Source organism: Apaloderma vittatum, unplaced genomic scaffold (assembly GCF_000703405.1).
Source record: "Apaloderma vittatum isolate BGI_N311 unplaced genomic scaffold, ASM70340v1 scaffold3115, whole genome shotgun sequence".
In the NCBI taxonomy this organism is placed as follows: Eukaryota; Metazoa; Chordata; class Aves; order Trogoniformes; family Trogonidae; genus Apaloderma; species Apaloderma vittatum.
The window spans coordinates 790-18,809 of NW_009718572.1; the positions used below are offsets into that span (position 1 = coordinate 790).

General features: G+C 39.7%; 1 protein-coding gene across 1 annotated transcript; it reads right to left on the reverse strand.

The window, feature by feature from the left end:
* Window positions 1–452: 452 nt before the first annotated feature.
* On the reverse strand, window positions 453–8,924 carry MACC1 (metastasis associated in colon cancer 1; the record flags this gene model as incomplete). Its single annotated transcript, XM_009870285.1, has 4 exons — window positions 8,829–8,924; window positions 7,154–7,268; window positions 3,032–5,070; window positions 453–710 (listed from the first exon to the last, which is right to left on the reverse strand). Coding segments are annotated over exons 1-4 (2,508 nt in total), but the record flags the coding sequence as incomplete, so codon positions are not given.
* Between the last annotated feature and the right edge of the window lie 9,096 nt (window positions 8,925–18,020).

Below are 18,020 nucleotides of genomic sequence, written 5' to 3' on the forward strand. Positions count from 1 at the left end.
ATGACAAGTAGAGGGTTGGACTAGATGATCTCTAGAGGTCCCTTCTAACCTCGAACATTCCATTATGCAGGTGCAGAAGATAAAAATGTTAAAGGTGGAGGTAAGTTTCCTTTCAGTGGAAAGAGCAAAAGCTGCACTGAGGGTAATTTGAAATGGCCTCTGGAAGGACCGAATGGTCTGTCCTCACTGTGTCTGAAATGACAGCAGAGGAGTAAGATAAACAAATGGACAGGACAATAAGAAGGGACTGAAGGTGGCCCTTGGGGTGGGAGTACAGAGCTGAAGCTGAGACAGAGAGCGGGACCTTCACAGCTAATTAATTTGGCACAATAACACTGAACAACCGGCCTCAAAGGAATATCTAGATAACTGCAGGACAAAGTGGTGAGAATTCCTCTCATGGAAGGGCTTACAAATTAAAGAGATCAAACCGCAAAAGGAAAGAAGCATACGCAAGCAGGAGGAAAGCTCCCTGGCTGTGTTTGTGCAGAGGAGGAAGCGTGCACACCCCAGAGCCTTACCTCCAGAGCTACAGCCCCATTTTTCCCTCGGTGGGGTACTTCGTAAGCCTCGATTTGCTGCTTTGTGAGTCGGGCTAGCTTCTCCGCAAGCTCCCGCCAGTATTTGCCAAGCTTGACAGCTGAAGTCAAAATGATGGTGTCCTGGGTAAGACGTGCCACTAATCCCTGGCAATCTATTTTCAAAAGTGCCTGCAACAATAATTTTCGTTAGTCTCCTTTCACCAGTAATTACAAACGGATCATTATAATTTTCCTTTATATCGCTATTCTTCATTTCTAAGCAGACAGGAAGTCTTTTTTTGTCTATTTTGTGTTCTTACAAATATGTATTTTTTTTCCTACAAACAGGTATTGCCAACAGTTTTGTAGAAAAACAGCCCAGAAGCTTAAGAAAAAATTCAGCTGGTATTCAGCTGCTTCAGCGTTCCAGTGTCAAGCGGATCCTGCCAGGCTTACTGATCCTGAAGGAAAAATGTGCTTCTCCAACAAAAATATTTGGGACATCAAATTTAGCTTCTTAAAAGTATGACATGAAACTTAGAAATTGTTAGAGCACTGTTATACTAAGGTGTGGTCACTTGTCTACTGCTGCTTTTCTGGAAAATCATTGATTACATTGGCCAGTACCTTTTGATATACTCCTCCCACAGAACAGATAATTTGCTGACCATTAAGCAGGGACATAATTCTTCCTTCTTCCATGCCAAATGAGCTTTTAATAACAAACAAATTAACGTGGTTCCAGGACTGAAACTGGGAAATGCAGATATGTTGCATTTTCCTTTCTTCATTTGTTTGGATAAGAGCTAATGAGAAAAATAGACACTGTTTTTTTCATCTCCTCAAATTAACAGCAAAATGTTCCATTGAAAACGTTGATTTTGTCAGTGAAAGATCAAGAGCAAAATCCAAAAGTTTTTCATGGGTTTTAGATACGGATTTTTAATAAAATATCCAGCATTTCTGCAGAAAAAAAGGCATGTGTGTCATTTAACTGCAAAATATTTTTCCATTAAAATCCTCATTGCATATAGTAGAACTTTTTGGTAGGCACAGTAGTGAGAAGCAGACAGTATACCACATCAAATGCCCCTACACTTTGACAAAGTGGAGAAAAAGCTGTTTGGTTTGCCCTTGATCTGATGATCAAGAACCTTATTAAATGTAGAAACAGGAGATAAATTAAAAGAAATAACCAGTAAATTCTACCCAAAAGTGACATGGATGATATCCAGCTTTAAGTCTAGCTTTACAAATACAGGGATCTGCACTGGCACTTTAGAGCTCAAGATCATATAAATCTCAACAAAGTGGGACATCTTGCCAATTTAATTATGCCCCACCTTTTGCCTGTTCTGTAATGAACTGCTTCACTGTATTTAATCAAAAGTCTAGGTCGTTTTCACCTTTAACTCCCTCCTCCCCTTTTTGTACAGAGACAAGACAGACTAAGCCGTATTTCGTACTTGCTCAGCTTTATTCCTCGCAGTTTCATGCAGCGTTAATAGTTGTAAGTGGCCACTGCTACCAAAATTCTCTGAATCCTTCTGAAATTGCTGCCAGCACTTCAGAAGACATAGACTAGTTAGGGTAAGTAAACCCTGTTAAGGTTTATAATTCAGGGTAGTAAAAAAGCTCTAGAAGAAAGGCTACAATGTGATATTTTAAACAAACATTTTTATAATGTTTTATTTTCATGTCAGAAGTTTAATTCTCTTCTGTCCCTAAATAGGCTGATAGACTTTTTAGTCAGAACCAAGGGCAGTATTAAGTAATCATTAATTCCAAATTAATTTGCACACAGATCCATAAGCAAATTAAGATGGATAACAATGCAACCTATTACCTGGAAGCATTTAGAATAAAACTACTTTCAGTTTACATGTAACAGTATTGAATCACATAGAAGTTGTCTAGGAGCTTACAAAGAATGCCCATGAAAATATGTTCTGAAATACTAGCAACATTGTCCTTAGGTCGCTACAGCATTTGACTATAAAGTTGTCATGTGTAGATAGAAAATCTTGCCTTCAGCATGTGGGTCAGGATTTCCTTTCTTTAAATGTACGAAACTTACGTAGACACGCACCCTAGGGTATAGAAATATATATGAATAATGAAGTTTCCACTACTGTAAGCTCACTAAATACTTCACAATGGGAATGTGAATTACTCAGGGAAGCAATTTAGCATGAGGACTTCCATGACAAAAGACAAAACTCTTTCAATCACAGCTTTTTAAAAAGCAAAAGAACTCAGTCAACCTGCTAAATCAGCAAGGCTCCTGGAACATCTGCAGAACATTATTTAGAATTAATTCATCAAAGTATTATTCTTCAAGAGAGTCTGGATGCCACCATCTGTGGGCATCTACAACTTCTAGTAATATGGTCAGGTTTGTAAAGATTCCCACAAGGGTGCAGGAGCATGTTTTCTTGTTTACACATGACAGTTGCGTAGTTTCTTGGCACTATATTCCCAATAACCAGGTTAGTTCATGCAATACTTACAACAATGAGCTCGTAAAGAAACAGTCTCTTTTTTTTGTTAGCATGGCAGTCTTCTTTCATCTTCTTCACAACGTGCGCAACTCTCTCTGATTCTTTATCCACATGTGCCTCATTGAAGTCATCCAAAGACATATGTGAATATCCTAGTACCTCTGCCAAAGCTCTCCAGTCATAAACACTCTCTGAGACTGTAGACAGAACTACTGAATAGATGTAAGTCAGTTTTTTAAATGGCATTGCAATTTGTTCAACAAGGCTCTTGGTTGTTATCTCACTATCAGCAGTGTCCATAGCTTGTTCTTTAGAAATCACTTTTATGTTTTTGCAATGTACAAGACCAATCTTTCTTCTGAGAACGCCCACGTACCACTCTTTTATTTTAGTTTGTCCAACAGCTTTTACTTTATCTTCACCAAGAAGTGCTATAGTGTCCCCTTTGAAATATTCTAGCAGATAGTCAATCTTATTTTGACGTAACACAGTTTTCAAAGCCACTCCGTAAGTATTAACACTCAAAGTTTTATCTTGAAACTTTGGATATTTAACTGTTGGTATTAAAAGCAAAGGCGCAGACTTGATTTCTTTGCGGTTTTGTAAGCGCTTTGGCCTATTGATAATTCCACTTATTTTTGGCGCTGGATCAGGAGTCGTAACATGGAACTGCATTACTTGACTACTTTTTAAGACTTTAATCTGGACGAGGAAAACAAAGAAATGTATGTCCCTACATCCCAGCATGGAAAAGAGGAACTGTTGACGGACCATTTCACCAGTTTTCAGCTCCTCCTCTTTAATATTTTTGCTTTGGTCTTCCATCTTCACTTCAAAATCTGGATCACAGGATACTAAAGAAATGTTTAGATCTTGTGGTTTTTCAAGCAGAAATGTATGTTTTCCCCACAGCTGAAACACAATAGGGGGCATATTTTTCCCTCCCTTTTTTATATCACAAATTGTGAGTTTTCCTGGAATGTAGTTATGACCAAAGACTGTAAAAACGGCTGTAAAAGATGGATGGATATATTTGGGACCATAAATTCCAACTGAGACTGTTCTGTGAATATAGTCCCAGACATTAGTTGCTGGAGGCTGGATTTTGCTTGCTTGCACAGCAATCACTGCATACATCACGTGACCTACGTCAGTTAGCTTCACTTGTATGGTATCTTGGTAAGTGTAGAAATTCTCTAGCTTCTTAAAAGGTCCCTCCTTAGTGAGACTAAAAAAACACACAATATCACTCATAACTTGGCTGAGTGGATCATTCTTCACTTTAGCCGCAACTTTCACCTCTAGGAAAATGGCTTCTCTCGTGTTCAGGTTGCTCAGGGTAAGTTCTATCAGGGGACTTACGGTGCTAGACAGCTCATTGTTAAATGACGATGGAGGGTTAAGAATAGCCTTTAAGCCAACTTCTTGGAATTCCCCAGGTGACACATGACCCGCAGGGATGTGAATGTTGATATCTGAGTCAGGCAGCTGTACTGAACCCCCTTCATGATTCAGTTTACAAATTACATGAATGTCTGTAGCTTGGGTTTGTGCCCATCCAGGACTATGGCTCATGGCTTCCAAATCTAGGCAGGACCGGGTGAGCTGTCGGTGACTCAACCAAGCCCTTTTGTAGGCTTCCCGGTCATTTTGAAGGCATGTCATGTCTGAAGGTACAGTTTTTTGAGGTGTTGTCTTGCGAGGATTAAATCTTTGGTTATCGACAATATCCAGGAAGTCAGAGATGCTCTTGGACCGTCCAGATCTTCTTGCTGAAGTCTTTCGTAGAAGACAATCAATGTCTAGCTCATCACCTGAGGAAGCCAAAGAATCCCTGTTGCTAGAAGCTTTAGAGAACAAATAGGGTTTTTCTTTTAAGATCGAAAGGTATTTATTATTTTCATTTCTATTTGAAGCAGCTATGTCATGTACAAAAGGGTTGGAGGCTGATAGTTCATTCCAGAAAGGATTGGTCTTGGAAACAGCATGGGCATGTTTGAATACAGCAGACCAGTCAATATCCAAATCCAATTTACTTTCATTGACATCTGTTAAAAAGAAAAAATACAAGTATTTCCTAAAGCAGAGACTTAAGACATTCCATTCATTTCCAACTGATAGGCTCTTCAGCTAACAGGTGACTAAATTTATCTTCCTAAAATACATATAGATAATTTATATATTTCTTCTTTGGATTTCTAAAGTGTATCAATATTGAATTCTAAGTAGCATTAAGAAATACTATTAAAAAACTACTATCTAATTTTTTGAAACACTGTGGACAGTACACATAAATGTATTATTCAGGATTCCTCTTCATGCTAGTGCACAGGCATTTAATTGATAACAGCAGTCTTATAATTTATCTCAGTGGATGTGGAATTTGTTATACTAGGGTTCCATTAAAAAAATTCATTAGTACAATTTATGAGGTCTAGTACAATTTGAAATTTGCAGAGAAATGTTTTTGTGGCTACTAATTTGCCTGACATTGCACTTAAACAGAAAAATAGAGGTGTAGAAGTGATATTTAAATATCCTTTCTCGTAAAAATGCTCATTATTAACAGTAATGTCTATTTGTTCTGAGGACAAGTTGTCCATATATTTTATATTAATAACTGTTCACAGAAGCCGGTTTATAGATTGATTAAGACTGTGCAATGAATAGATTATCTGCAATGTTTTCTGCAAAGAGTTTCTGTTACTTCAGTTTACTATTATTTTTCTATATACAGAGGTTATACCATCACTTCTTTGTATATCTTTGTAAAGAATTTTAATTTTAAAGGGAAAATTCCTCATTTTTCTTCTTTCTGAACATCTATATCCTTCATTATTACACTTTCCGCAGTACCTTCCAAGGTTACTAATTATTGCTTAATTGCAAGAATTACAGTTCATTCAGCAACAAAAAGGAAAAAAACAAGAAAATAAACAAACAAAAAAACCCTAACCTGAAATGTAGTACTTTTCTTTTTGTTTCATTCATCATGAATTGTGACAGAAAGCCAAAAGCATGAAGTTTTTCTGCAGTTTCAGCAAAATCCCATTTTGGAAGAACCAAAGTGGAATTTACCTGCCTCCCAGCTGCCCATCTGCAGGGCTCTAGCACTGTCCTGACAGGAGCCTTCCAGGTCAGCTGCTGGGAGGAGTGACCCAGGGGCAGCCTCTTCCTCATCCTCAGGCACCCAGCCTTGGCCAGGGTCACCAGATAGGACTGGGCTGCTCAAGCACCAGCTGAAAAGTCCTTTTATTTCTGCCTGCAGGTCAAAAGTTTTCCTGGTGCTGTGATGCTGTTACAGTCAGGTCATTATTACCTATTTAAAAAATAAATTAATTAATCCAAAAAGAAACATTAGGGTGGGTTTTTTTTGTGTTGTGTTTTTTTTTTTTTTCCATCCTAAAGGGCATGTTTCTAAAGGAAAAGTCTGAGCAGAAAACTCTGACAGAGCCTGAGTCATTAGGCTGAACACTTTCTCATGCCAAGATGCACAGAATACTGGGTGTAAGAGGTTAGCGAGGAAATAATTGCTGCTACCCAGCTCACACAGCAGGGGCCAGGCTCACCATTACTCACATCTGCTACTAGACAAAAAGCTAAGAGAATGCCTACCCTGTGGAAGGAGATGTTTTCTTTATTTTTAGATTAAAATAGTAATGAGAATAAATCAATTTTGCTGAGGTTTTAAACTGGGCTAACTCCAAAATTATCCTGTTTTCCTGGTACTTAAAGCCCTAAATTACTGCAGCTTGCTTAAAAACTCCTCCTTCTCTTCCCTATCTCAACCCCCAGTAAACATATTTTATTCAGGTAAGATTAATGTTTCCAACTCTTCCTCCCAAGCTGCCTGACCCACACTGGCTACAGAAGGACTTCTCTTATTTGCTGGCTTATATGCTAGCAAGCTTCCCCTATGGGACTTTGTGACAGTCCCTTGTGTTCTGACTCCAGAGACATTTACGATGGCCTGAGTAGTGCAAAACACAAGTAATAAAAAAAAAAAAAGTAATAATAAAATTGTACAGGGGTTTACAGAGTAGATAGATCTCCTGATATTATTGAGAGATTTGCAGAAATAACAACTTTAGGTGAAGAGCCTTGTTACAGAAGATAGCAGAAGAGACATACTGTAGCTGGCTGAAGTTGTCCGGTCATCCACATCGATCAAAGTGCCCTCTGACCTGCTCCGTGGAATCTCCCCACTTGTTAGGGAATCTGTTCCACTACTGGAAGTATTTTCCTCCTAGGAAACAGTTAAACATGCAAAACATCAGCAAGTGTGCAATTTAAAAAAGGGGAAACTGTTGAAGAATAATTGAGCTTTGGTCCTCTGATGTGACAGAAATGAAAAAAAAAAAAGTGAAATTGTGGCTTAGAAGTAAATTTATGGAGTTTGCCAAATAGCATCACAATCCTGACTGAGTCTTACTAATTTGCAGCAAAACCACCAGCTGCTACAGCTGTAGTAATATACAGTACCTCAGTCATAGTGAAGTCCAATAACTCACATAATTAAACATCTTGCAATTGGAACTGAGCCAATTACACAATAACTTCCCTTCACATGGTCTTGAATTAAACCTTCTTTTTAAAACAAATACCCTAATTCCTGTTCTCAGATAAGTTTGACTAGAATCATTAAAAGTGAAGAGCTAGATCTGTTGCTTCCTTTGCCAATTAACAAAAAGCATTTCCAACACTTTCTGGATTATTACTCTTCCTGTGCTTTTCCCTGAGAGACCACCAGGTCAGATTTTCCTTTTAGCGTGTACAAGCACGACTTAAAGCACCCTTCCTTAGGGCCCACACCAGCACAGCAACAGCCCAGGAGAGGACATGAGTGTCTCTCCTCTTCCCTGTTCTGGCTGCCAGAAGGTCTGTTTGGTTTTGATGCAGTTTGCACGTGAACTGGGCCACACGAAAGATGTAAACCATGTGTTGTGATTGAAAGAGAGAGTCAACGGCAAACCCAGTGCAAAGGCAGTGCAGAAGGGACATCCCTCTGAAGCCGTAGTATTAGCTGGAGCCATAGTTACAGGCAGAACTGTAGTTTTAGCTGGTATGTAGAAGAATTAATATGCTTGAGCAAGCAGAATCAATGGGAGAACAGAGGTGTGAGACAAAGGTGTCCTACAAGGAGAGCTTATCTCCAAAGACAGAATGCCTCAGGACTCCCAAATGCCATTAAGATATGAACCAGCCTAGGGGTCTCTCAACAAAGATAAGGAGTTAATTGAATGGAGCTCACCAAAAGGACACTCCGATGAAGACTATCATGATGAAGTAAAGTGACCACCAGAGACCCCTGACAACCACCAAAAGACTATATTGCGCATGTGGGAGTGGGTAGTAACCTATGATAATGAGTTCCCAGAAAATAATGAATATGTTAGTCCTTTCTCAGAAATACCAGGTGGGGGTCAGGCTCTTCTCCCAGGCAACTGGTGACAGAAAAAGAGGGCACGGCTTGAAACTGCGTCAGGGAAGGTTTAGGTTGGATCTCAGGCAGCCCTTCCTCACGGAGAGGGTGCTCAGGCACTGGGATGCTCTGCCCAGGGAAGTGGTGGAGTCACCGTCCCTGGAGGGGTTTAAGCAGAGGCTGGATGTGGCACTTAGTGCCCTGGTCTGGCTGATGTGCAGGTGTTGGGTCATGGGCTGGACTTGATGATCTCAGAGGTCTTTTCCAGCCTCAATAATTCTGTGATTCTGTATAACCTGCACATAAGTTATGCATCTGACTCTCTATGGCACACACATTGGGAAAAGTGATCCCTTGTGCATCTAGTGCTGCAATAAAGAATACCTGCTTATTAGTTGTCATATTGAGTCTTGATTTATAGCTTTTCATGGCATCATTTCTGATGCAGGCAACAGGAGGGTGAACCTCACCGAGTACCATTGCTTAACACTATTTTCATCTGCTCGGAAAGAGGAGTTGCAGGTCTTTAAAGGAACACTGAAGTTACTGTGTCCCAAAAACAGAAGCTGAAGGAAATAAAAGGTAAAAAAGAGCTAGAAGTTGTTTTCAGTCCATCCACTGGCTCTTTGTTCAGGAGTCTGAAATATTACAGCCTGCTACTTCTGCAGTGGCAGTTGCAGCCTAAGCAGATCTCATTTTATCATGCTTAAAACAGGAAAAATAATAGTAATAATAAAAACTAAATGGATTGGGCCTAGTTTTACTGTGGCTGTAAGAAAAAGGAATTTTCAGTTACAGTTCTAGTAGTTGAGTTATGGGAAAAAGGAAGCATACCTTGTATTAAAGCACTACGGAATAGAAACTGGAGTTGGCTCTCTGTTTCCATTGCACAGTGGTTTAAGACATCTTTTTTTTTCCCCACTTCCTACAAAAGCTACCTTCAGCTAATGGCAAACTGTTCAGCTGCTGATTTTCACTCAGGCAGGACAGAAGGCTGAGGTCAGGCTAAGCCTGACACCCAGCCGTGCTGCTGTCACAGGACTCCACAGATTTTCATGTTCCTCAGTCGCCAGAAATGTCACATGCTAAGAACTCTGCCTTAGAACTCCTTATTTCAGATGGTAGTGAAAGCTAGCCTCCAAGACCAATATTTTGTAGCTTCTTTTATTAATGGCCCACAGGAATCAAACTGGAAACTAAAATGCATCCTCAATCCCAGTGCTACGGCTCCAAGATCCGACATCCTATCACCGTTCCTTCCATCTCTTTGATATTGTGTACCAATTGCTTCAAAGGAAGAAGGTTTTGCTTTCCTGCTGCACTTCAAAATGCTGAAAAACTGAAAGCACTGTATAAACATGTAAAATTCTTATCTCAGGCTTCTACTTCAGGGATTTGGAATGTTTAATCACCAATGTAAGGTATCCATAGTCTAAAATTCCAAGCATACAAAAAGAAAATCTACTTTTTACAATAACAGCACTAATCTCGACTTATTGATTAACTGACATATTAGTCTAAGAACAGTTCTTTAAATACTTAAAAAAACACAGTTATGTTGGTAGCTGTATGAAGTGGAACACAGTAAGGATGAGGAAAGAGCACAAGAGTGCAAGTGGCTAAAATAGGAAACCCTGGGAGAAGGGAGCAGCAGAGAGAAAGGAAAACAGTATCTACACAGTGGGAGTATATTGACAGAAACATGACAACAAGATTGTGTATAGAAGTTTTATAAATGCTAAGTATTTCTGCAAATAGAATAAGCCACTTCCTAAAAGTTCCCATCTGTGAACTCCTTAAACCCTTCACCACTAGCCTGGCACAACGACAGAAATGGCAGATAATGGAAAGGAAAACCACTTTCAAAAATAAGTTGTGCTCCCCCTGGCCCTGAACAGATTTCTTTATCTCAGAGCATGAGGGAGCCCTTGTGATTTAGGCATATCTTCAGGAAAGCCAAGAAGAGGACAAGAGAAGGGAGAGATATAACCATTCCTGGGCAAAAGACGACCACATTTGGTTAGCAGGTCAAGGGATGTGGGAAATGCTGGGAACAGGCTGAACACATGCCATTGGGTACCGAGCAATGTGCCTCTGAACAGAGTGACATGATCTGACACCAAGGTTGGGTCCCGTCTCTCCTGTTTTTCACCTTTGTATGACGCTAGGAAAACAAGAAAACCCAGTGCTCCCCCCTTTTCCATGGGTACATTCTGTGATAAGATAGAATCCCAAATGAAACTTTTGATAGGACAACTCTATTAAGTAGAAACTTAGCTGGGCAAATCCAGAAGAATGATCATCCACAAGAGTAGAGAAATCAATGCACGTAGGATATAAAGCCACGCTCATTAGTGGTGAAGGGGAAAAGTATGAAACCCTTTTGTTGCAAAAGAGGGAATTATGTACAGGAAGAATCAGAAGCTAGGGTTTTCATTTGCTGTAGCAACTGAGTAAGAAAAATGCAAACTGACAAGTGCTTAATGGTGCAAAGAATTATTTGATTGATGACATGTCAGTTCACAGCGTGAAGTGAGCAGGGAATGAAGAAGTGAAGAGGCTGGAAAGGGATCAACTGTCGAGGTGACCACTGAGTGAACCTGAGTGACTGCTGAGAGATGTGGTGTTTTTTCTGGATGAGGACAAGAAACAGTCCACCAGGCTCTGCTGTTCGAGACTGGAGTGAATTGCTTGACCCATAAGAGCGAGGGACTCATGACCCAGTGTGCCAGTATAGGTTGGGGACTGATATGTTGGAGAGCAACACAGGGGAAAGGGACCTGAGGGTCCTGGTGGACAGTAGGATGACCATGAGCCAGCAATGTGCCCTCGTGGCCAAGAAGGCCAATGGCATCCTGGGGTGTATTAGAAGCGGGGTGGCCAGTAGGTCGAGAGAGGTCCTCCTGACCCTCTACTCTGCCCTGGTGAGGCCACGTCTGGAATCTTGTGTCCAGTTCTGGGCCCCTCAGCTCAAGAGAGACAGGAAACTGCTGGAGAGAGTCCAGCGCAGCCACAGATATGTGGAAGGGAGTGGAGCTTCTCCCTTATGAGGAAAGGCTGAAGGAGCTGGGTCTCTTTAGCTTGGAGAAGAGGAGGCTGAGGGGTGACCTCAGTAAGGTTTAGAAATATGTCAAGGGGGAGTGTCAGGAGGATGCAGCCAGGCTCTTCTAAGTCATGTCCAGTGGTAGGACAAGGAGTAATGGGTACAAGATGGAGCACAGGAGGTTCCACATAGACACTAGGAGAAACTTTTTCCCTGTGAGAGTGCCGGAGCCCTGGCACAGGCTGCCCAAGGAGGGTGTGGAGTCTCCTTCTCTGGAGACATTCAAAACCCGCCTGGATACGTCCCTGTGTGACCTGCTCTGGGTGATTCTCCTCTGGCAGGGGGATTGGACTAGATGATCTTTTGAGGTCCCTTCCAACCCCTGACATTCTGTGATACTGCAATCCTGTGACCCAGAGTGCTACTGGCAGGCGTGTTGCAGCACCGCTATAGAGGAAGAAAAACACATTAAAGGAAGAAGAAAATTTCAGGTAGAAAGTTCAGTTTCACAGAAGTCAGGAGACAGATTTGCTGTAAATGGCATTTTCAGTGCATGTGATGCCTCCAGAAATTTCTTCCAGATCTTTTAAAATTCAAGCATGCTATTTTTCCCCCTTCCTAGTCTCTCTACCAAAGAAAATACATCCTGCTGTGCTTAAAATAGTTGTCAAGAAGGAAATAAAAAAAGCCCAAAAGCAAACACTTCTCCACTGCCTTTGCACTCAAAAATGAGAGACAACACATTCCTTTGTGTTTTTAGAGTATCAACATCCCAGAACAAAACACCAGCAATTTGCCTTTCATTCACACTTAACCCTGTTTAGCCTTCTTCAAAAGCAGGTTGTGTTAAGAGCAGAGCTCTCCTGGGGCAGTATCTCCCGAGGGACTCCTACATGCCCCTTACACAGGGAGGGCTACCCACCCATGTTGTTATTGACAGTGATTCATGGCCTTTGTATCCAGAAAAATAAAGCTTATGCATTTACAAAGGCAGGGCAAGCAATACAAGCAGGTGATGGAGATGTACGGGGAAAAATTACTTGCTAATTATATAGGTTGGGTTGTTAGACTTACTTTACAAGTTTATTTATCAAAAAAAGAGTAAGGTGTGTTCACCAGAACGTTAAATACAGTGTTCTTTATCTAACCAAATACTAAGTAGGCTGTAGCATTTAAATTCTATTAAATAGAGAGGAAAAAACAGAGAAAAAACCCACACCAACAAAAAAAAAACAACAAGGAATTCTAAAGAAAAAGCAATACACAGAAGAAAGATGGTTTCAGAAGGCACTACACACAATCATTAAGTCTAAAGCACTGCCTGTTCTCAGCAGATTAATGTGTTTCTAGCTGAACATTATTTACAGTAAAAAGTCATATTTAACAGTTCTTCAGTACTTGTGGCCTGGAACAGGTTTACACAGCAGAGAGTTTGGTGAGAGGCAGCTGGACACGAGTTTACCAATCTTTGACTACTGGGCTGAACTGTGGTACTCTAGCTAGTGATAGTAAAGGATATCATATGAAACCTTCATGAAGTGGTGAAGTCTTTGGCTTATTCACTTAGCCTGGTGCACAGGAGCCAGCCAAGGAAATGCAGTTGTATCTTTTCCTGAACAGAGATGGAAATGGCTTTTGATATTCAACCTTGAGCAATCTCAACCCTGTGTTACCTACTTTACTAATACTTGGCAGCAATCTTAACACTTCAGTGTGATCCCAATTCTACTGACTTTGCGTATAGTAATAATAAAGTGTTTCCAGTTGATATATCTACTAGTTTACCCTGTTGTTAAATAGCTGCCAAGTTTGGTACCTACGTGTTCAAAGCTCTGAAGATTTATCACCCCATGGGAACTGCAGATCCATTCACACTCCTTCTTGAACTCAGGGTTTAAGCTTGCTGCAGACACAACATGTCTACACTGCTGCTTGTAACTGATGTAATCACTGCTCGTAATACCTCCTCTGAGCTTGCATTAGAGGGTAAAGCTAGTAGTCTCAGCACAGCAAAAAAGGGACTTGAAGTGGGTCATCCTCTCAGTAGATTTCCACACGTTCGCAAGCACATATTTACAGCCTCTTGCTCAGCTCCGCGTGACCCAGAACTGACTGCTTTGTAGCCCAGTTGAGGAACACTATGCAAGCAAAAATGACTTGACAATAGACATTCTCTCTACAAGGCAAGTATCCTTCCGTTCATTCCACACATCTATGCTTCTAAAACTGTTCTAGCCCTTAAAGCATAAGGGCTAGAGCATTAATTTTCAATTATAAACTTTACGTTTGGGATTATTGCTTCCCAGAAGCCTCAGGAACATGTAGTTAAGTTTTGATGTCATCTTCCAGGTTTCAGCTGCCACTCTGAAATACTCCATGGTTTCTCTTTCACCTTAGGAAAAGAAGATACATGTTGTCTTCTACACACATTACTAAGTAACTTTTTAAAGAAAAGAAAATTTAAAATAGAGATGTGACTAACTAATTAAAGGATCCAACTTTCTACTATTAAATTGCAATATTTCTTCTTTTTACTGAACAGAGAAAACTTTGGAAGTTTATTACCTTAATTCTTCTATGAATTAGTTTCCTTAACACCTCTCAAAAGCCTCTAAACCCAACACTACTTAAAAATCACACTGGATTCTCACTTATTGTATGTAACCATACATATGTTTGAAGCACAGTTAGTTTCTTCACTTTTAGATGTCCTATGAAAGTACTTCTGCTTCATTCACAGAGATTACAATACTACAAGTTACTACCAACAGTGATGCCAAGAGAGTTATTCCCACAAAACAGACATGAAAGCACTCTGTAAGGAACACCTTTTATTTAGAAGTTTCATTAACAAGGTAAAAGTTTCCATTTCTAGGTGCCACAAGTGTTTCAATGCCACCACAGAACATGCAACACTGCAGAGCAAAGCAGTCTGTATACAACACGTTCAGCATATAGGCTGGAGCACTGCTGCCCGTCCCTACATACTTTAAATGTTTGCTAGGATTAAAAAAAACAAAACCCCTCAGTTCTCAACGTTTTTTCACAATGTTGTGGGAGCTACTGGGAATCTCAAAATCTCTGCTAGATATTTATATGCTTGTGAACTATAGCTGTGATTGTACATTTGTAAGTACATGATACTTACAAAACATTCAAGATATTATTTCGTTACCCTGATTTCTTCTTCTCTTTCTACTAAATTAGACTTCCTCTCACATTCAGACTGCATGCAGGAATTACATCAAGTCTGTAACTGAGCAGCTTACCTGACAGTGGAGTGGAGATAGAGCCTTAGATACCTGCACGCTAGCTTTACTGAGCACTCCCAAATCTGCATTGTATTTATTATGCTCATCCCTGGGAAAAAGTTCATGTCTCTGCTTATCAGTGTGAAAAGTCATCTTTGCAGAGGGAGAGATAAGAGCTGTGGTCTTTGAGGGCAGGAGGTGGTGGGGGACAGAAATAGCAGTAGTATTGACAGTAGTGAATGATTTACAGTCTCGGAGCTAACTTCAAGAATAATAAAGGAAATTTCTTTCTTTTAAAAAAAAAGTAGAACTTTTATATACCTTGGAGTCACAAGAGCATGACCAAAGACTTTATTCTGGCAACATATTACTGTTTAACACTCTTCACTTCCATAGAAAAAAACAGCACATCTACTACTCATGGGGAAAACAAGTAAAGGGTACAGATACTGGACAATCAAACCCAGGTGAAGTAGTCCTTCACTAGGAAATGACAATCGGGCACTTATGAGTTGCATGTTTCATAGAAATAATTACTTTTACATTTAATGTCTGAGCACAATCTCTCTTGACTTTCAACACTTAAATGCCTCATCTGGTCTGATGATAACAGAAAACCTACAAGAGCTGTGCTCTCTTCACTGCGTCAGTGCAAAACAGAACACACCAAGGAATCCACCTGCAGAGAAGGGCCAGTGCTCATGGCTCTTAAAAGTTCTTAAAATTATAACTGTAATTAACAACAGATTTTAAGCACCTGTACCAACTGGTTATATTAAAAATACATTATAATTGTAATTAACAACAGATTTTAAGCACCTGTACCAACTGGTTATATTAAAAATACATAAGATGTTTTTTCTGCTATTTCAGTCTAAAAGTGATATAATGAATCGATGTGGCTAACACTATGTCAGGACCCAGCCTTGAACATCCAACTTTAGAACTAAAGTGCCTGTCAGTATACTGCCTGGATACTGACACTTTTATTTTGGAGATATTTAAATTAAAGATGTGTGTGCAAAACATGCAAAATGAACCTTGAAGTTAATTGACTCTGATATCCAGACACATACAAGGAGCCTTTACTCTTCTGGTGAAACAGAGGTGAGTGCCTGGGCAAAGATACTAGGGGACATTGCAGTGTCCTCTGCTTTTGATGAGGTAGGGGACTAGAAAGGTCTCTTTCCATAAGCATGACAGAATTCTGCTCCAGGGGAAAGGAAAAATATGTCAGAAAGCCTGCACTGTCAGCGGAATGTTTTTATATGAATCCATTTTATTCTGGTGTTGGTTAAGTCAGGGTGGGGCACAACAACAACAAAAAACAAAAACAAACCCACGCAACAAAACAAATTAACCTCCCTTCCACAAAAAAAAAGTTAACATGGAGAGTTTGTTTTGCAATGTTTAAACTATATCAGGCAACATTTCAAAATGTATAAACCAGCCAAGAAGAAATTCCAGTTGTGCAGGGTGAGAATGAGAGCACAGAGAGGAGACTCAAGTCTGTCACTTGTTCCATTTCTCCTGGGAAATATAAAAGGACGTTGATGCTGAGATGGCAGAACGGATAGATGGGACACAGGTGACCAGCTCAAAATGGAAAAAAAATGAATAAAACAGGCAGCCGCTTGTGTTGGGAAAAATAATTCCATTAAATATGGTTGAAGAAAGTAAATTGATTTGGCAAGGACTCCTTTGGTTGTCATTAGAGGCTTAGAGAGTTAATAACTGCAAATATAATCATTCTTCAGTGCATCCACAAATTACGTTTTGCTGTACTTGACTGACCACATAACAGATACAGGGAATATGTAACAGCACAAATAGTGTTTTTGATAGATTGTGATAATATTTACAAGGAAAGCCTAATACCTATTTTTTATGTATTGATCCGTTTTGACTGAAGAACTTGTTTAATAGTCCTTGGCACTTTAAGAACATATTGAAGAAAGCATGAGAGAGGGAGTCTTAATCACAGGGACGCTTTCCAACGTATACAGCAGAAAGTGCACTTTCTCTTTGTTGCTTTTTATGGCAATTATAACCCCAAAAGTTTGGTTGAAAGTCTTTTGAATGCAATGATGTCTTGCTGCTGGAGAACATTTGTCCCTGTGCTGTTAATAATAGCCTGACCTGTCCATTAAGTTACACCTGCAAATATTTTAAAGTTATTTTTGACACTGTAATTTTGAAGGGAAGAAGGGAGGGGAATTCATAAAAACATATTTTGTTCTCCAAAAGTCAAACTCGGTACCTCTCAATATATTGCAGACTCTCATTTTACATAGCAATTACACATGCTTTTGACAAGCAAAATCCCCTCTTATTTCTGTCTGATAGGATTCATGTTTAAATGGATAGTTTCTCTACTAATGAAGGATATTTAAATCTCTGAGTTGTATTCTTATCAACTTCTTAATAGTGTTGCTAACAGAATACTTTTACTGAAATAACATGACTGCCAGATCATTACCAAATGGTAATGATCCAGCAACAAAAATAAAGTCAGAGGAAGGTAATCTGCCATGCAACACCAGATCCCATTGAATATTCCATCTTTGATCACACTATACATTTCAGAGGAACAACTAAGAAGCCCTACATATGAAAATGAGGAAGAGCTGCTTCCAGTATTGCTGGCAGTTTTATAACTAAAATAGGAGTGATTCTATCTTTAAAAATAAAAAATCTATAAAAAATTAAACATACTAATTTATTTTTTTTTAATCAATCTACAGTATCAATCTGGATCTTCTTCTAAAGGTTCTAAAGGAATGATCACGTTGAAGACGACTTGCGGCAACAAGTTCCCAATGAATCGCATGCCCTTATGTGTCTAAATTTGATTCTTAAATCTAGTTGCCTTACAAGTTCGCTCACCATCTATTTCTGTATGTTGAGAAGAGGGACAGCTATATTTTTATACCTTACTCTTTGGCACAATAAGCAAAATAATATGTCCAATGTCATCGATTTTTAAGCAGCAGTGACAAAGCCACTCTGCAAAGATTTTCTCTTCTTTCTTTCTCAGAAGCGAAAATAAGAACAAGGAGAGATAGTTGTTCCAGGTCTCCTCTTCCTCCAGTCCCTATATTCTTTAACAACCTTAATTTTCTTCATTGCACCACACTGTCCAACTCCCATTCCAGCAGTAGTTCTCCCTCTGGTGATGCATATTATTAGCCTGGTTGCAATATCTCTGTTTTCTCATCCAGGAAAATCATGCTATTATAGCACAATGGATAGTATTACCCCCTGGGAGCATTTTAAGGCTAT